This window comes from Danio rerio, chromosome 22, assembly GCF_052040795.2.
Source record: "Danio rerio strain M-AB ecotype USA chromosome 22, GRCz13ab, whole genome shotgun sequence".
NCBI classification, from domain to species: domain Eukaryota; kingdom Metazoa; phylum Chordata; class Actinopteri; order Cypriniformes; family Danionidae; genus Danio; species Danio rerio.
This window is the reverse complement of record NC_141042.1, coordinates 40880001-40900873: the sequence shown is the minus strand read 5'-3', so window position 1 is coordinate 40900873 and position 20873 is coordinate 40880001. Positions and strand designations below refer to the sequence as shown.

General features: G+C 36.7%; 1 protein-coding gene and 1 long non-coding RNA gene across 9 annotated transcripts in view; both read left to right on the top strand.

Moving 5' to 3' along the window:
- The window catches only part of acap2b (ArfGAP with coiled-coil, ankyrin repeat and PH domains 2b), a 65450-nt gene that overhangs the window by 11735 nt on the left and 32842 nt on the right, over positions 1–20873 (top strand). For all 8 annotated transcript variants that reach the window (XR_015520980.1, XM_087302122.1, XM_087302124.1 and 5 more), the window contains 7 exon segments: positions 617–674; positions 4088–4207; positions 5876–5929; positions 8532–8590; positions 10779–10962; positions 14697–14741; positions 14826–14921. Coding sequence is in view for 7 of the 8 variants with exons in the window: in XM_087302122.1 (XP_087158248.1) it covers positions 617–674; positions 4088–4207; positions 5876–5929; positions 8532–8590; positions 10779–10962; positions 14697–14741; positions 14826–14921 (616 nt within the window). In the remaining variant the exon portion in view is untranslated.
- Positions 15456–20873, top strand: part of LOC147838656 (uncharacterized) — a 7066-nt gene continuing 1648 nt past the window's right edge. The window contains exons 1-2 of the long non-coding RNA XR_015522445.1: positions 15456–18180; positions 19873–20873. The exon at positions 19873–20873 is cut by the window's right edge and continues 167 nt beyond it. This is a non-coding gene — a long non-coding RNA (uncharacterized LOC147838656). The remainder of the gene's footprint in view (positions 18181–19872) is intronic.

The window sequence follows — 20873 nt, the reverse complement described above, 5'->3', positions numbered from 1 at the left end:
AACTGCGTCACACCGCCCCATAGCGCTTGCCTAAAAAAATGAAATGCAGCCATACGTACCTCCCGGGACGTATTTCGCGGTCTCCAGAAACGTCCGCTGGACTACGTTTTCAGAATGAGCCTGGGTTGTATAAACACATTTAGATCATTTACTGTAATCAGTACTATTGGAATGTGAACAGACTTTTAACCAGCACAACAACAAATGTTTCTGAAGACAATCACCCACTGCACCTTGAAGCAATATTTTGGATCGTCTACTGTTATACAGTGTCTTGCCTAATTACTCTGTCTTGCCTAGTAAACTTGATTAACCTCTGTACCTTTAAGATTTCTGTATGCAAATTCTCCATGCCGTGCATATTCTGAGGCTGTGTTATTGCAGTGTTGTATATTATAGTGTATATTTGGTTTCTCCACACGTCACGTCATCATTTTCGGTGCTTCACGTGCTCATTTAGTGCTTCTGTTGACATGTCGGTGCTTTTAGTTCTTGTGTTTGAAGATTGAAGATTTGAGATGATAGCGTCCCTCAGCCTTGTGGAATGTGGAGATAAATGCGATACCTGCAGCGTCTCTTTCTGTGTTGGTCTGAAGTTTTTCTCTGTCTTCAACAGGGCGACGATCGAGGAGGTGGAAGGAGACGTCTGCGAGCTCGAGTCCAAACTAGACAAGGTAGGATCACTTTGACTTCTGTGCAGATTGTGCTTAGGGATGATAATCGGTTCAAAAAGGAAAAGTGAAGGTTTTGAACTGATTAATAATTCTGTTATGCAGTGCCTTCATCAGCATCCAAGCATGCTGCAGACCAGAACAGCGCAGTGCTTAATTTAGAGTGCTCAGCATATATGACAACACCTCTCACAAATCTCTCATTTAAACTCATATTCTCTATAGCAGGGGTCACTTATCTCGTTCCTGGAGGTCCGGTGCCCAACACACCTGCCTGGGTGTTTTAAGTATACCTAGCAAGAGCTTGATTAGCTTGTTCAGGTGTGTTTGATTAGGGTTGGAGCTAAACTCTATTAATGCAAAGTATCTGAAACACACATTTCATCCATCAATCGTTTATTTTTCATGCCATCATCTAAAATGCACATAAAAATAGTAGGATGGAAACGCAAGCTAATGACAGATTTGAGAGCGTCGCTGCTGCTTTAATGTTGGAGCGGGAGTAATGCTCAGTGTTGGCTCAGATATTAGACCCACCCAGCGTCTTCTGGCCGGTGACTCAGAGCGCTCACTTCCTTCTCTCTCTCGCGCTCTCTGAGGAAGGATATGAAATCTGGAGGAGGAGCTGCTGCTGCTGCTTTTCTTGGAAGTACAAGCAGAACGTCTGTTTTCAAAGCTGAATTTGCTCTTCGGTGTTTGTTTGGACTCTCAGTAATGATTTTAAAGCACACTGAACTGAGCTAAACTGAACCGAACTTAAACACTGAAAACTGAACTACTCTGTTCCAATTTACTATGACCATTTATGTGAAGCTGCTTTGACACAATCTACGTTGTGAAAGCGCTATATAATTAAAGCTGAATCGAACTGAATTCAAAGCAGAAGACGCGTAATAATCAACAACTGATATAATCCCCTCCATCAATAAACCAAATCTAGAAAATTACTACAAGACACGGTGTCCATGGATACTTAAATAGTCTTAGGGTGCTTTCACACCTGCCTATAGTTTGATTGAATCGCACTAGAGTTCGTTTCCCCTTTTGGTGCGGTTGGTTTGGGCAGGTGAGAATGCAGCAATCGTACTCGACTGCGCACCAAAAGCGGACCAAATAAGCGTACCGACACCTGCTTGAAGAGGTGGTCTCGGTACACTTTCAAACAAACCCTGGAGCGGTTCATTTGTGGTGAGAAAATGATCCGTACTAAAACAGGTCCAACCGCAAACAGTACTGTGCCTTTTGGACTAATCCAGCTGCCGTAGGCCGATGCGCTGTGCATTATGGGATATGGAGGAAAATATTTGTTGACAGCGATTTACCAACAGAGAGAGAGAGAGAGAGAGGAAAACATTACCTGATGGATCGTTGGTAATATTTCCGCAAGATGAGCATGTCGCAGTTTAGCTAAATTAATTCACGCCTCCTCCTGAAGTGACGAGTGATGCATTAAACACTGTTTTTCAGCCGCGGCCGCGCTTCATTCTCGAAATGTATAGTTTGTCTAAAGCAGGGATACAATCAGCCAGCGCAGTCGCCCCTCCAGAGTAAAAGGTTTTGATTACCTGCGGGAGTTCACTGGCATTTTCCCGCACGTGAATTCTGACCAATCAATAAGCAGTTTAGGAAATGTGTTCAACAACATCTGGCCAATGAGAGATGTGGATTTTGTCACATGACTGCATTTTGGTTCGTTTCTACTGGTTCGGACCAAATCCAGCAGTGTGGTGTGAAAACGACCCAAAGACGGCAGAAAATGCAACAATGTATCATTTATTACCCTTGGTACGGACAAAATGAAGCGAATTACAGATGTGAAAGCACCCTTAAATTCCATAGTATAAAGATAACCTTAATTAGTCTTAAAGGGCACCCAGGTTACCCCTTTTTTCAGATTTAATAAAAGTGTTTTGCGTCTCCAGAATGTTTCTGCAAAGTTTCAGCTCAAAAAACTCATCAGATGTTTCATTATACCTTTTACAAGATCCTACTTTATACATTTTTCCACCAGGGGGTTGTTTTGTCGTACTGTGCCTTTAAGGCTAGTCCTCCCCGTCTACCGTTTCTGCGTGCCTTAAAGGGCCATGAAACCCCCTCGCTTCAGCAGGGTGTTTTCACACCTCTACTTTGGAAAAAGTCAGGAAAGTGGGTGTGTCGATTTGGGCACGCGCTGAGTTTGAGTCAAAACACACACACACACACACACACACACACACACACACACACACACACACACACACACACACACAGGGGAGAAACTGACTGTGTTTACTTGGACATTAGTAATCAAATTATTTGCCAAATTATTAAATGGTGGACTTTAACTGCAGTTTTTTCTCTTTCATTCAGGGAATTCATTCGTGCCCCTCGTGACAAACGAGATATTTGATTCGACGAGCTGTTCTAAGCGTGTATGTTTCATGCAATGTTTGTTACCGCACGGCGAATGAGAGAAAAAACCCTCCGCATTTCTCTGTAACTTAGATGCACACGGCAGGTAGCGTCAGAAAGCCGCGTGTGTTATTCCAGTCATAAAATGCTGTGAAAACCCTACACGAGGTTAAAGTTTGGTTGTAGTGCTAACATGTTTACACTCGGTGCAATAGTTAACTTAGTTCGATACGAACAAACTGAATAAACAAAGAGCACTGGTCGCTCACTTACCAAATCTGTAGAGACAGAACAATCACCAGCAACTAGAGCCGCGTCTTTATTAAGAGGAGACGAGCAGCAAATCTGGATCTCACCATTTGCAGAAGAGAAAAGCTCTTGGGTAAACAATGTTCCTCCTTAGACATGTAAGTTATTGTTGTCGAGCGTCGCGTACACTGTTAATCCACACGTGACTCCAGCTGCGCTCTCACAGAGAGAAAATGAAAACAAAACTGAACTGCAGCAAACTATAAAAGCAACACTTCACGCTTGTTGTCAACACAACGTGGCGTCTCTGTCGTCTAAACACTGTGACAGTAATGAATATTAATGAAGTTGCACAATAGAGCGCGCTGATTGGTTTAAACCAAGTCTTACTCATGAATGAATGCAGCACACTCGGACCGTAATAAGAAACTCCCAGGTACAGACGTCCAGTCTGCACGCTGGAATACACGCTAAGATCTCATGGTCGTGACGCAGCTTCAAAAATTTGTTTCAAACCGGAAGTACGAATTTGCTCGAAATAATATAATAATATAAAATCTGCATTTCAAAGGTGAAATGCAATCAAACTAACACAATAAAGAAGAGTTTTGGTGCGTCCCAATCCGCCTACTTATACTATGTAAAAACCGGACTTTATTTTTAATCCTAGTATTATTATTTTCAGTTTTGTGCCATGTGCTGTTGTTTTAACTTGTTGATATTTGACACATCTCTGTATATTTCACTATATCTCTGCATATCTTGGTTGTGTTCAGCTGGTGAAGCTGTGCATCGGGATGATCGACGCTGGAAAGGCGTACAACACGGCCAACAAGCAGTTCGTGAGCGGCATCAGAGAGCTGGCGCAGCAGTCCGCCACTGATGATGTCATCGAGGTGAACCAATCATTTCACAGTCACACGCATATCAAACCAGCGGCACATGATACTAATCTGTAGCTCGAGTCTGTTTGCTTTGGTGCAGATTGTGGAGAGTGCCAGTTGTGAAGGCTGCTGTTTACTTAGTGCTCACTTCAAAGCTTGGTTTGTGCTCATACAAAAGCATTGGCCACATACCAGCATTCTGAGTCTTCACATTTATACTCTCCCGCATCTTTGAAATGGGCATTGTTCAGGCTTTGTTGTGCTATGAAAACATAACTTCCTTGTGTGTGCATGTGTGAGCAGGTACACACTCATACTCTAGTGTTTACACACACACTAGTGTGTGATAGAGGCTATTTTGTTAATTCAATTCAAAAGAGCTGTATTGGCATGACTTGCAATGCCAAAGCATTGCAGATTACATAATAAACAAGGAGTAAAGCGATAATAATTGATGATTTAAATTAAACGCATGCACAGTTAAAGTCAATTTTCACCCTCCAATATTTTTTTTTTTTCCGTCTTCAAATATTTCCAGATTTAGGAATTTTTTACAGTATTTCCTATAATATTGTTTCTTCTTGAGAAAGACTTATTTGTTTTATTTTAGATAGAATAAAATCAGTTTTTAATTTAATTTAATTTAATTTAATTTAATTTAATTTAATTTAATTTAATTTAATTTAATTTAATTTAATTTAATTTAATTTAATTTAATTTAATTTAATTAATTTAAACAGCATTTAAAGGTGAATATTATTAGCCACCTTGTCTGAAAAATATATGTCAGACTATATTATTAGTCTGACAATATGATTAATTATGCAAATGTCACATTTGATATATTATCATTATTATCATTTATTTATTTGTGTATTTATTTATTTATTCATTTATTTATGTATTTGTGTATTTATTTAATTATTAATTAATTTATTTATTTATTTGTGTATTTATTTATTTATGTATTTATTTTATGTATTTGTTTATTTATTTGTGTATTTATTGATTTATTTATTTATGTATTTGTTTATTTATTTATTTGTTTATTTATTTATTTGTGTATTTATTTTTTATGTATTTGTTTATTTATTTATTTGTGAATTTTTTTATTTATTTATGTATTTATTTATTTTTATATATTTGTTTATTTATTTGTGTATTTATTTATTTATTTTTTATGTATTTGTTTATTTATTTATTTGTGTATTTTTTATTTATTTATTTATGTATTTATTTTTTATGTTTGTGTATTTATTAATTTATTTATGTATTTATGAATGTATTTATTTATTTATAGAATAAAAGCAGTTTTTAATTTAATTTAATTTAATTTAATTTAATTTAATTTAATTTAATTTAATTTAATTTAATTTAAACAGCATTTAAAGGTGAATATTATTAGCCCCCTTGTCTGACAAATATATGTCAGACTATATTATTAGTCTGACAATATGATGAATTATGCAAATGTCAAGTTTGATATATTATCATGGGCGATATATTAATTACTAATGACTAACAATCATGAATAAGTAGTATTTTACTAGTTTGATATATGTTATTGCGCTAAAAAGTGAAGTACATACATTTTTAGTGCACTTCATTTTGTTTTTGTGATGCTTTTCTTTGCAACATTACTGTGTTGTGTGTAAAAATCTGTCTTTTCTTTCTTCACAGTCCAGTCTGAGCACGTTTGCAGAGAATCTTCAAGAGATGATCAACTATCACACAGTAAGGAAATCTGGGCTGAAAGTGTTTGTTACTGTGAATAATGACTTCTGCATTTCTTGTCAGAAATATGACCACAGATGCTTACCATGCAAAAAACAGAGTTTCCTCATTCTGTTTTACTTGAATTATACACCCAGCTTTGAGGCATCTGTGCTGTAGCTGACACACGAATGAAGGGTTTACCTTGAATGAGCCGTTAGATTCAGCTGAGATCAACTTGACCTGAATATTATCTAGTACCAGTCAGTTTCTGAAAACAGTTGCTGCCCCTTGTGGCAGTAATTGGAAGTGCTGTTATTTAATTCTGCAGAGTACACTGGATAAAATAGCAGTTTCCATATTTTGCATGTTTTCCGTTTATTTCCGGTTGTGAATTGCATTATGGGATGTTGATCTCTGCTCTGTTGGCTTCTAATGACTTCTAATTCAACCCTGCAGTTTAACAAAGTGACTTTTATTGACGTTTAAGGAGTTTTTAGTAGTTGTAAGAAATAACATACAGAGAAATAAGTCTATAAAATAACAGAAAATGCAATGGTGCTTGTGTTTGTAGCGTAATAAACAACACCAACTCACACACTATAACACTTTACACTATTAAAAATGTTAATAAAAGTCACTTTTCAAAACATTTCAAGGTTAAAAGCTGTTGAAAGAAGGATCAAGATCCCATAATGCAACTCAAAAGCAGAAGTAAATCAGGGAAAAATAAAAACATCAATCACAAAATACTGAAAACTGCTTATTTACAGATATTTTTATACAGTGGACATGTTAATTAAAGGGTTATTTTATCCAAAATGAGTATTTAGTCTCCCTTGTGTGGTTATAAAACTTTTCTGAATTTTGTTGAACACATTTTGAAGAATGTGGAAACTGGTAACCATTCACTTCCATTGTGGGAAAAACAAATACTGGAAGTCAATGGTTACAGGTTTCCAACATTCTTCAAAATATCTTCTTTTTTTGTTCAGCTAAAGAAAGAAACTCATAAAGGTTTAAAACAAGGGAGAGTAAAGGATGGCAGAATTTTAAGTCTTGGAGTGTTTTCTTATTGATCTCTGTGTGTTTTCTTCGTGGTCAGTGTGTGTGTGTGTGTGTTGTTGTGTGCATTTTCTTGATGGTCTTTGAGTCTGTGCTCAGATCAGCTGACTTGTGGTTAAAGTCTGATGATCTTTAAAGCACAAACACGTCTTGATTGTTTCATCATTCACACTGGCCCAAAATCTGTGCAAAGGTTAAATAGGCCTAAAAGAAATGATAAAAGATCTTAAACAGCCTTTTCAGCACAGAAGCAGGGAAAGAAATCATTCAAATAGTTGTATTTATCAGGAAAATAAGGTTATATATTTTATAGTCTTAATGTAGTTTTTCGTAAGTAAACGTCATTTTATTTATTTGTTTTTTATTTTTTTGTGTATTTTTTTATTTGTGTATTTATTTATTTATGTATTTATTTATGTATTTATGTATTTATTTATTTATTTCTAAATTTATATTTTAATTTATGAATTTATTTATTTATTTATTTATTTGTGTATTTATTTATGAATTTATTTATCTATTTATTTATTTATTTATGTATTTGTGTATTTATTAATAAATAAATTTATTAATACATTCATTATTAATTATTTGTGTATTTGTTTATTTATTTATTTATTTATGTATTTATGTATTTATGTATTTATTTTTTATGTATTTGTTCAGTTATTTATGTATTTATTTTTATGTATTTGTTTATTTATTTATTTGTGAAATTTATTTATTTATTTATTTGTTTGTTTATTTATTTATTTGTGTATTTATTTATGTATTTATTTTATGTGTTTATGTATTTATTTATTCATTTGTGTATTTATTTATTATGCATTTGTGTATTTATTTATTTACGAATTTATTGAAGTATTTATTTATTTATTCAGTTGTGTATTTATGTATTTATTATTTTTATGTTTTGATGTATTTATTTATTTATTTTTATTTATTTATTTATTTGTTTATTTGTCATTAACATTTTTAAATTTTCATTTTTAATTCCAAAATATTTGTAATTGTCAAATGTTTTGTGGTTTTTAGTCGAGGTATTAATTTAAAGAAATGATTTAAAGTATTTTGACACTCAGTAGCTTGTGTTTACATAAAAATAAATTTTGTTGTAGTAACATGTAATATTGCTTACCATATTAACACTACTAGAAATGTTAATCATATTTAAATTTTCTACACTAAACACAAAACTAATATTACATTTAAAATAGTCGTTTTATGAATATTTGAGAAAAACATAAAACAGTATATTTTTATGATAATCTTTCATCTTTTATTTTTGTTTTTATTGTGTTAACATTATGGTGGGTGATTACTGTATATAGATTTACATTTTTAGATTGACAAACTGCATAAATTATTAGAGTATTTTAATACATTAATATTATTTATTTATTTAATATTTTGAACTTTCATATACTATAGTAAAAATATTAAATAAGGAATCCATAAGTTAACATTAGCAATAAGTATACAGTAAAATGTGGTGAATGGTTATGAAATTAATAACAGGCTGCTAATTTATAATTGTGTATTTGTGTTCATTTTGCAGATTTTATTTGACCAAGCGCAACGATCAATCAAATCTCAACTCCAGACGTTCATTCGAGAGTGAGTATCATTACGGTTAAACACTGCTGATGGTTGTTTTTTCATGATTCTTACTTTAGTGATTTTCTAATGGGACATTTTCAGTAATCAGCTGACCAATAAGGTTTTATCATTTAATACTAATTTCATTACGCAAACAGACTATACACTTCCCATGTATTCAATTTATTTAATTAGAATGAAGACTTAAAGCAGCATATTTGGATCAAAGATGAGACCACTTAACACTTTTCCCACTATTAGTGAGAAATCTCTTCAATTAAGAGTCGAGTTTTTACCGCAATCCGTGTTTTAGATGTATTAATGTATTATTATAAATATGCACCTCACTGTGTACAGTAACACGATGCAATAACAGATGTATAGAGTGTAAATGACTATATTTATTAATTAATTGTAATTGAATTAAAAATAAATAAATGAGATAGAAAAAAATAAATAAATGAAAATAAACATTTTTAATAAATTAAAATAATAGATAAATTAAAACGAATAAATAAAATAAATTAATTAAATTAAAAATCTATAAATAAATAAGTAGTATTTGTCTACTGTATATCTAAGTTACATAATAGCTGTATTTAGTATTTCCCTTTTACAGTGAAGAAAAAGTAGCATTACTTTAAGTTGCAGCAGTTTTGTTCCATGCAGAAACACGGTGTTGAGAAGCCTTCACGATTAATGAACTGTGACGAATTAAAGCACGGTTAATAGTGAAACCGGTTAATTGTTGCATCCCTACTTGTACTGCAGCCAGCCCCCAGGGGATGATCTAACAGCCGGGACCTTCACTTGAAAGGAGGCGTGAGACACGCTTGGTCTACCCCAGCGCTGTCCAAACTCGGTCCTGGAGGGCCGGTGTCCTGCATATTTTACATCCAAACCCAATTAAACACACCTGAACCAGATAGTCAAGCTCTTTCTAGGTATACTAGAAACTTCCAGGCAGGTGTGTTGAAGGAAGGTGGAGCTAAACTATGCAGGACACCGGCCCTCCAGGACTGAGTTTGGAGAGAAGGGTATAAACGGAGGTCTAAGCCTGGAGTTTTTAATTCTTTTATTTATTTAGTCATATTTAGAGTTCAATATTGTGCTTTATGAATGTGTACACCTAAACCCAACCTCACAATAACCTGATGTGTTTTATTAATGTCTACTCCTCCTAAACCACTCAAACCCAACCTACTTGTGGTTTAAGTCCCTCCCACTTGGAAATCACCCATCCTACTTGCCGTGTAATCCCTCCCACTTGGAGGTCTCCAGGCTGCAGCGATACCTACTTGAGTTTGGACACGCCTGGTCTAAACAGTGTGTGACCTCCCTCTAGTGGATCATTTATGTAGTGTGAACACCACAGTGATTCAAAGACACAATATCAAGTCATGTAGTGTGAACTAGGCCTCAGGAGAAGCTGCTTTTCCCATTTATAGGTTTAACACACCTTCCTCTCTGCATACTTAATAGAAAATGGTATTAATAAGCGTATAGCATATTGAAAAGTGTATGGCAAAGTTTCCCGGATGGTCGACTATTTCTGGTCGAAATTCTAGAAGCATCCGTATGCTAATAATGACCACAGTACATTTCACGTTAGAACTACAAACTCGGGAATGTAAACAAACTACAAACATGGCTGATGCACAAGAGCAACCGTCGACTATAGAGGCTGAGAATTAACATCTAGCCAACTGGACAATATTTAAATCCCGTTATCTGTGGTATATTTCAACTGCAACAACAGCATGAACTTGTATAAAGATGTGTCAGGACATTAACTTCTGAATGCAGAGTTATCCAAAGACTTGAGCAGATTAAATTGCTGCGGCGTTTACAATAAAGGCCTTGAATATGAAAGGAGTTTAATTATTTTAGGAGTTTAAATATTAATGTTTGTGCTAAAGGTTGCATACTAGGGAAGGGCGATAGCACAGTCTTTTAATGCAATATGATACTGATCACACACAATACCACTTATTATTTAAAATGTTAATGTAATTTCTCTAAATAATGTTAAGTAAAAATCATTATATAAATATATATGCTGTAGTGTTTGTGATGTTTTGTGTTTGTCAATAGACAGGATGCAGAGAGCACTGTGTGTGTGTGTGTGCGCGTCTCTCAGGGTTTATAATGGCTCAGTTTCAGCAGTAGTCGTTGCTCATGTAAGGAATGGTATTGCTGTGTTCAGGGACCTGCGCAAATTCAAAGAAGCCAAGAAGCAGTTCGACAAAGTGAGCGAGGAGAAAGAAGCGGCCCTGTCCAAAAACGCCCAGGCTCCCCGAAACAAGGCGCACGAGGTGGAGGAGGCGTCCAACATCCTGAACGCCACGCGCAAGTGTTTCCGCCACATCGTCCTGGATTACGTGCTGCAGGTGAGAGTTTACGCACACACACTTGTACATCTGTCTTTATGGGGACTGGTTTGTATACTGTACAGACTGTGCATTCTATACTCAAACCCTCGCAGGAAACTATCTGCAGTTTTACTTTTTTAAAAGGCACGCACACACACACACACACACACACACTAACTCACTATCATGCACATAGACAAACACACGCACACACATACTGGATCCTTGTGTTTGTGTGTCACTACAGAACACAGGAAGTGCACAGAGAGGACAAACTGATAGCGTGACACGACTGCATCAAGTTTCATAGATCTGCAGCAAAACATGACGAGAGGGATTACACTCAGCCATGAAGCACTTTTACATCTCTTGCAACAAATGTGTGTGTGTGTGTGTGTGTGTGTGTGTGTGTGCATATTTTAATTAAGGAAATAGTTAAGGAATATAAATCAAATTCAAACTATTCATGTAAACTGCATTACTGTAGTGTAAAGTAGATTCGCTGAAACAGCATATATATATATATATATATAGTGTGTGTGTGTGTGTGTGCTTGTTTTTATATCCCAAAGGGGACTTGAGCCTTAAGCATAGGGACTTGAATCACCATGGGGACCAAAAAAGAGGTCTCATTGGGTAAACATGCTTATACATCAAGACAGAACGAAGTGTTTTGAAAATGTACATAGAGTATATGTTGAAAATGTATCGTAGAAACATTATTATATCTTTGAGAGTCCCCACTGTGATATAGGAACATGTCTGTGTGTGTGTAGTCAATGTTCAGTGTGGTGCTCCTCCTGCTGGAACTGAGAGAGAACTGAAGGATGCATTGCTTTTTAATAGTCCTTGAAGCATTCTGTTCAGCATTTCTACATCATTTGCTTCATTTTAAGGTGTTTTTTTTCAATGATGATTTTGTTTTAGTTTACAGTTGTTTTCACAACATTTCTGATACATTTATCTTACTCTTTTTATAATTGCAGCTTTCTCAGCTGCAGAAATCCTCATAGTTGGTAAACAGAGCGCAGTGAATGGGAGATTACCATAACAAATTGTTTTGCATTCCTGTTTGCTGAAATAATTTAAAAACTCTTTTAAAAAGGAAAAAATAATAATCTGAGACGTTACGGCAGCTAGAATAGAGAACAATGTCAAATTACCAACACCTCACATAAGAACTAATTAGGTGTATTTTTGTCATTTGATGTAAAGTGTGATTGAGTACAAAGGGCTTTATTTTGATGATCTAAGTGCAAAGTCTAACGCATTAAGGGCCTGTCAGAATCTACTTTTGTATTTTAAGCATGGAAAAAAATGCATGGTTGGCGCATGGTCTAACAGGGTTGAGCTTATTCTCTTAATGAGTTATAGGTGTGTCTTGAGAATAAACCAATCAGAGTCTCGTCTCTCATTCCCTTTAAGAGTCAGTTGCGTCACGCCATAGTGCATTTGCTATTTACATGGCGACTTTGTAAGTGTAAAAACTGAACACTTCACTAGAGAGAAATCAGTTAAACAGAGCATCTGCAGCGGGAGAATGAGAGATGAGCCTCCTTATTATCTACTTTCACTCTTATAGATAGGGAAACGTGTTGAACACAGACATTCATTAGCCTTTACATAATTAATTTTGTTTGTTAAGCGCAAATATTTGTTTCAAAACTATTTCTAAATTCAGTTCTAATCTCCAGCAAACAAATAAATGAACAATAATAATGAAGTGTGCTCAAAACACTGAGTTATATCCTAAAACACATGCTGCCCCATATGGTCTGAAACCTGACAGGTGGACAAATCTAAGCTTGTTTTTAATAATAGTTATAACAAATAGTACTAAATAGTAATAAATAATACTGCTAATAATAATATTTTACAAAAGCAAGTTGTCATGAATAAACTGAAAAAGCCCCCCGAGATGATGAAGGCATGGAGGCGGTGGTGTTTATATTTATGTCGGCTAGAAAATAATGTTTTGTAATATTTTAATCCTTTTTTTTTTTATCATTTGTAAAGATATTTGCGTATTGCTGTACATCTTGTGTGTATTAAGCAATGTCTATTTAAGTGCCTCATAATAGCAACGCGCCAGCAATGCATCTCAACACGCCTCCTTTTTTTCAGAGCAGAACACCTATGGGCGCACATATGAGCGCAAATGCATTTACTATTTAAACAGCATGATGCAAAACGTCAAAGCAACTCTTTCGCCAAGCTGAAACTAGCAAACAACAATAGCATTGCTTCTTGTGCCGGGTGTATGATAGGGCCCAAAGTATAGCTTTGTAAATCTACTTGCGGGTTTTAAAGAAATCTGATATTTCAAGGATTTGTGATGCTGATGATATTAAAAGCGTCATCACGTCTTATAAGAATAGTCTAAAGCCAACAACGCGAGTCAAAATTATAGATTTCTTAATGGAAAATGTCATTACAACATTAAAGGGCACCTATTTTACCCCTTTTACAAGATGTAAATAAAGGCCCGTGCACACCAGGACGCTTTCTGCTCGCGTTTTCCCTCAAAGTTTAACGTCTCGTGACCCAAATAAATGAAGTTTCACAAACTAATTTCGAGAGGAGCACGTGATATGATTGACAGCAGCTGGCCACTCACCTACACTCATTGGCTAGCCAATCGGATTGATCCAAACTCACTATAAGTAACCTAGCTAAGAACTACTCCCTTATCTTCGTTTTCCAAAGAAACCCCCCCCCCATCCACCCCTTCTCCTCCTTTCCTCTTTTGCCGAGGGGAGCTCTCGAGAACACCTGACCTCGTACTCCCCTCACATGCTCTATGGACCTGGCAGGAGCCCTGGGCTCAACTATCTCCGAGCTCAGGGTTCTCTATTGGGACAGCATGCCAAACCTGCTAACTTGCTAACAAGTTGTCAAACAGTATCTAAGTGTGAACTCTTGAAAGGGCGCCAGTGTGATAGTGCACACCATTGTCATTTTTTTAAGAAACTCCTTATGCTCATTTTTTTAGTTTTGACACGCCACGTCAAAACCTTCTCCACCAATCAGATGCTGAAGTTTAGCGAGCAAAAAAACGAGCATGAGGCGTTTCTTGAAAAAAAATGACGATTTTACGCCCGTCGTTTTGCACATTGGTGTGCAACGATCACATCAGCGCTCTATATTTAGTTACGGGGCGTTAAACATCGACGGAAAAAGCGAGCAAAAAGCATCCTGGTGTGCACGGGCCAGTGTTTCTATCACTCCAATAAGACTGTACCTACACACAGTTGTGTCCAAACAGCTTACCAAAGGTGCCCTTTAAATAAAAGTCATCTTTAATTAAGATATATAATCAATTTAATACTATAAATACATAAAAACTCAATTTTTGATTAGCTAAGGACTTCTTATAGTTCAGTTTAATGGTGATTTTTGTTTATTTTTTTAACCTTTAAATTCAGAATATTTAATCTTACCTCTGCCAAATATTGTCCAATCATAACAAACCACACGTCAATGGAAATATGATTAATTTAGCTATCATGTGAGACCTAAATTACACTCCAGCTTCACATTTACTCTCGTATTTGCGCATCTGGGTTATATTTGCAAATGTTCCTCTGTATTTCGATGTTCCTCAATATGTAAAATCCCCATGGTACCGCTGAGCTCGTGACATAGTTTTTCTTTTGTTTTGAAAGCTCAGTGATGTCAGTAACCTGTCACCTGTTGTTTTGAGCAGGGATATTCAAGTTCCTCTTTTTTCTTGCTGCTTTCTTTTCCCCCAGATTAATGTGCTCCAGTCCAAGAGGCGGTCAGAAATCCTCAAATCGGTAAACTCCTCCGCTGTTCAGATGTGTTTTCAGACTGATGTCGGCTTGTGTTGTGTGTTGTTAAAGCTGCGCTCTTTCATCCAGATGCTGTCCTTCATGTACGCCCACCTGACCTTCTTCCATCAGGGCTACGATCTGTTCAGTGAACTCCAGCCTCTCATGAAGCAGCTGACGGGACAGGTACATCACTGTTTTGTTTACAAATGGGGATTAAAAGTTTTGGTCCCACTTTATATTAAGTGTCCTTAACTACTATGTACTTGCATCAAAAAAATAAATACAATGTACTTACTGTGTTCATAATGTATTTGAGAACACTTGTGGTGCTTTTGAGTTGGGATAGGGGTTGGGTTATGGACAGGTTTGGTGGTGTGGGTTGGTTTAAAGGTGGGTTAAAGTGTAAGGGATGGTCAACAGTGTATTTACAAATGTAATTACAGAAGTTAATTACAGATGTAATTACGTACAGGTATTCAATCAAGCATAAGTACACAATAAATACATGCATTTACACAATAAGTACACTGTAACAAACTATTAAATCCTGTGTAAGTACATATTAGTTAAGGCTACTTAATATAAAGTGGGACCAAAGTTTTACATAGTTCAGGGTTCCCACGGGTCATGGAATTTCCAGGCTTTGATAGTTTTCATGTGTCGTCACACTATTAGGGGAACGCCCCCCCTGACAGGCAAAGCATTTCTATCTCCCGCTGTAATGCAGTAATACGCACCTGTTGTAAATCAGCTTTGAAACGGTCACTATTGTGAAAAGCGCTTTACAAATAAACCAATTGAAACTTGAATTGAATCAGCCGGCGTTTGGGACTCTCACTAGAAACAGGAAGTTGAGTCGGGTGATTAAAGGGTTGTCCCTGTCTGGGAGTTAAACTGAGTGTGTGAGACGGTTTAGTTTCAGCTCAGACTGGATGTGTATTGCGCAGCGCACTGTAAACAGGATTTATTCTCTGCCGTCTTTCGGACGTTATGAAGCTCAAAAGAGTGGAGCACTTATGTCGAGAGGTGTGGAGGAGCTGCTCGCAGGTGTGTGTGTGTGTCTGTGTGTGTGTTTCTGCTTTTTGTTTACAATTTGGCCATGCTAGCCTTCTGTTTAATCATACAGAGCTTCAGAAGCCTTCGATAGGATGACGGTATCAAATTTTGTTCTTGCGATTAATTGCTGAAGCTTTAAATCACGATATACTGTATGGTATTATCACAACATAATCTGCAAAAAAGATTATTTTAACAGGTGTAATCACAGAAACACTTTGCATTGCTTTATTATTTATACAGTTGAAGTCTGAATTATTCGCCTTCCTGTATATTTTTCCCAATTTCTGTTTAACAGGGAAGATTTTGTTCAGCACGTTTCTAAATATAACCGCTTTAATAACTCATCTCTAATAACTGATTTATTTTATCTTTGCCATGATGACAGTAAATAATATTAGACTAGATATTCTTCAAGGTGTTAACGATTGAAAAAGTTGCTGCTGTGATGAACAAACACTGCCAATTCAACCAGTACCAGGTCTGTGATGCCATCGACTTTCGCTTTAAGATTTAAAGGGCTCGCATTGCACCAGACCCCCGTAAGTGGTTTCGTTTGAAAGTGTAGAATCTATATTTTATGCACATATGCATCACTTTGGTTTTTATTCTACTGTACAAAAGTTGTTTACACTTAAATACACAGTATTTTGAATACCCGAGCTGGGTATTGAGCATTGGTTCATTTTCATATTTTTCATATGACACATGTACAAGTTATAGCTCAAATGAAAGCTCTTGCCGGTGCTCATACGGTTCTAGCGTTCTTTTTACTGAATTATATTCACATATCAAACAGTTGCTGAATGAATCTCGGTGTTTCCATGGTGCAGAAGTGAAAACAATACATTCATGATCAATAAGCAGCCCCAGATAGCACAGACAGCTCATCTCTTACCTTATGCTGTGCGCTTCAGGGCCATTCTCCTCTGTTTTTGAGCTGATGTGCATAAGTAATCCTTTTATATGTCTGACGTGCTCCAAACACACTGAATTATGTTTGATCAAGCAAAAGAATAGTGAAATATGAACACAATGATCGCTCCCTGTGGCTTGTACAGCACCTCTCATCAGCTGGAACACAATAACTTCTGCATAGATTATGGTGGAGACATTTCTCTTTTATCCTATGATTACAGACATGTGCAGGAACCAGCAACATTAATTACAGCACACTAGAAAACACACAACCTAAAAGAGACACTTTCAAATATGAGTTTATAAAAAAAAATACAAAAAGTGCCTCTTTTTTAGGTGTTTATTATAACACAGACAACATAAACAGATATTTTACACACTTTCAACAGTGTTTTATGAAAATTCAAAGGGTTTTCTTTTAAATGAGGCCAAATTTTTGCATTTACACCTCTGCATGTGGATTTGGGAAGCTTTTAAATTTGGGTAGGCAAAATCCAGGCGGAAATCCCAAAATAACAGCAGAGTTTAACTGGTTAAAAGCATTTTATGAATAAAAATAATACATAGTGCTTCACTGTATTGTGTAGTGCTCATGACATCAATAATGAGCATTCATTATCAGCATATTGAATATCTGCGTATGTCAAATCCATGAGTGCGTATTACTGAAATAGAAATATGGCACTTTTTAGAAAATAAATTAAATATTATACAATGGAAAAAATAGCTCTACTGTATTATTAGCAAACCTTCCAGTCCAGTTTGTGTTTGATTCATGCGCACAGGATTGCTCAGCTGCTTCTGTTTCTGTCAGGCACATTTCCAGGGTTGTAAATGAAAAACATTTCCCATCTGATATTATCTGCCCGCCTTTTCCTGAAGAATCAAAACAAAGCGCTCGACCCAGAGAGTACCGCACGTGAGCATTTATGTGACGTCGACCCATGCAAAATACAGCGCTATCGATGATCTCTTGCTTTATTTGAGACATTTTACTTCCAAAATGACCTCCTGAGACCCTACCCATTGACTTGTGTCCCCTTTAGTGGAGGTAAGCTACTCTGTCAAGTCCTGTTGTGCTGTTCAGAGGACATCCTGGGCTTTCTAGTGTTATCATTTGATTGGCTGGCATGCTAGGAACCACTTCTTACACTGCATCCAAAATGGCCGACATACAAACAAGCACATTTTATGGGAAGGAGAGAGGTGTGTGAAATTGAGCTTTTTAAATGTTTTTTTTACGATTATTATTACATTTGTTTATTAAAATGTCAGGAACAATACATTTAGCTTTTAAAGCTGTTTACTTGTTTGTGTTTTAAAATATCCTCTTTTTTTAAATGTCCACTATAGTGGACACCAGTGGTGTAGTCGGGGCTATACGCACGTATACTCAGTATGCCTACTTTTTTCCACAAGCTGTTTGGGTATTATAACTTAGAATGATCAATAATTGCGTATACCTTCAGTATATTCATTTGTTTTGCTGATTAGGCTTTTTTTTCTTTTTTTAATGGATAGTTCACCCAAAAAAATGAAAATTGTCATCATTTACTCAACCTTTACTTGATCCAAACCAGTTTGTCTTTTTTTATTCTGTTAAAGCTGGAAACCTGTAACCATTGACTTCCATAGTATTTGTTTTTTCTTCTGTGGACTTCAATAGTAACAGGGAACTTATGTTTAATATATATATATATATTGCTAATTTATCAAAGAAACATTGACTTTTCTTATTTCTTTGCCCACTTTTAAAATTTAAGTTGAGTGGGTAATAGTATACCACCTTTTTTTTTTAGGACTACACCGCTGGTGGACACCAGGACCATCTTAATGTTATGAATAACTGCATGTTGTAGGAGGCAGAACTGAAGCGGACAGGATTCTTTATAAGATAGTTGATTCTTTTTGTTTTTGAGTTCGGCTCTCTTTCAGACTGTTTCAGGAATTTCAATACAAAAGGAAAAAATTGCTATTGTTTAGTTTTTGTTGCATTAATATAGGATCAATATCCCTTTATAGCCATATCCTGTACAGTTGTGTTGTCTGAGTGGCGGTCATTTCGAACTAAAATGGTCCTGTGGTCCACTACAGTGGAGATGCTGTAAAATTATAAATAAAAACAAAATGTTAAAACCCTAAATTGTACATTTTTTTAGCCCTAAGATGTAGAAAAGCACAGAAAAAAAATATTCTTCGGGTCTTAGGATAAACTCATTTTAAATCACAGCTCGAGTTCAATCACGTTTCTTTTTTATATTTGAGTCATTTAAAATCCACTTCTTCCCTCTGAGAAACATGTACAAGTGGTGCTTTATTCAGGGTTTCCACAGGGTCTTAAAAAGCCTTAAAGTCTAAAATTAAAAAAACGAATTTTAAGGCCTAAATATTCATTGTTCTAGGTCTTAAAGGGCCATGAAACCCCCTCGTTTCAGCAGGCTGTTTTCACACCTCTACTTTGGAAAAAGTCAGAAAAGTGGGCGTGTCCAGCTCTGTTTAGGGGGGAGTGTCGGAGGAACTAAAGTGGGAGGGTGTGGGAGTGTCTATTTGGGCACACGCGAGTTTCAGACAAAATACACACACATGAGAAAGTGATGGTGTTTAACCTACATGGACATCTGTAGTCGAATTATTTGCCAAATGATTAAATGGTAGACTTTAACTGCAGTTTGGCTCTTTCCTTCAGGGAATTCATTCGTGCCCCTCGCGACAAACGCGATATTTGATTCGAGGATCTGCTCTAAGCGTGTATTTTTCATGCAATGTTTGATACCGCACGGCGAATGAGAGAAAAAAAAAACCTCAGCATTTCCCGGAAACTTAGATGCACACGGCAGGTAGAGTCAGAAAGCCGCGTGTGTTATTCCGGTCACAAAATGCGGTGCTGTGTTTGCACTCAGTGCAATAGTTAACTTAATTCGATACGAACAAACAGAATAAACAAAGAGCACTGGTCGCTCACTTACCAAATCTGTAGAGACAGGACAATCACCAGCAACTAGAGCCGCGTCTTTATGAAGAGGAGACTAACGTTACAAGCGAATCCGGATCTCAGCGTTTGCAGATGAGAACAGCTCTCAGGTAAACAATAATCCTCCTTAGACATGTAAGTTATTGTTGTCGAGCGTCGCGTACACTGTTAATCCACACGTGACTCCAGCTGAGCTCTCACAGAGAGAAAATGAAAACAAAACTTCACTGCAGCAAACTATAAAAGCAACACTTCACGCTTGTTTTGCCAACACAACGTGGCGTCTCTGCCGTCTAAACACTGTGACAGTAATGAATATTAATGAAGTTGCACAATAGAGCGCGCTGATTGGTTTGAACCAAGCCTTACTCATGCATTAATGCAACACACTGTAAGACGTAATAAGACACACTCTGGCACAGACGTCCAGTCTGCACGCTGGAATACACGCTATTATCTCATGACCGTGACGCAGCTTCAAAAATTCGTTTCAAACTGGAAGTACGAATTTGCATGAAATAACGCAAAAACAACCAATTTACAGTTTTTAGTGAGATATATGTGTCCTAATAGTGTTTTTAGCAGTGTGGGACACATATACCACTGTCAACAGCTCAACACATGTGTTTTGGTGTTTCGTGACCCTTTAAATATTTTAGCACAGGTCTATTTTTCCGATGTCCAGTGGTGTAGCGGACGGGCCAGCAGGGGACGCACCGCTTGGCGGGCCCGCGTGATTAGGGGGCCTCACGTCGTCGCGATTTTCAATAATTGAAATTCCAGGAACCGCAATAATCAAACTCTTGGGAACAACTGTGGTCGGAACCAAAGTGCACAGGTCTGTGTTCTCTGAACTCCTCTCAAGCGGTGGACTACTTCATTCTGATTGCTTGCCGCCGAACCGCGTCATAGCCAATGAAGACGCGCCGCTGTTTCTCGCCGCCGGTTCTCGTTAAAAAATGAATGACTTCTGGCTACTTTGACGCTCTCGCCGCTTTCGGATTGTGATCGCTCCTCAGTTTGTGAAGGATTCCCCACGTTGTCGCTCCACCCCGCCTCCTTTCCCCGCTCCTCAATTTGTGACATAGATATATACACTAGATATCGCATAGGGACCCTGAGCATGCGTCAATAGCACCGCCATATTGGTACAGTGCTCCCAGGACTAGTGTGATTCAACCGCACTAGTC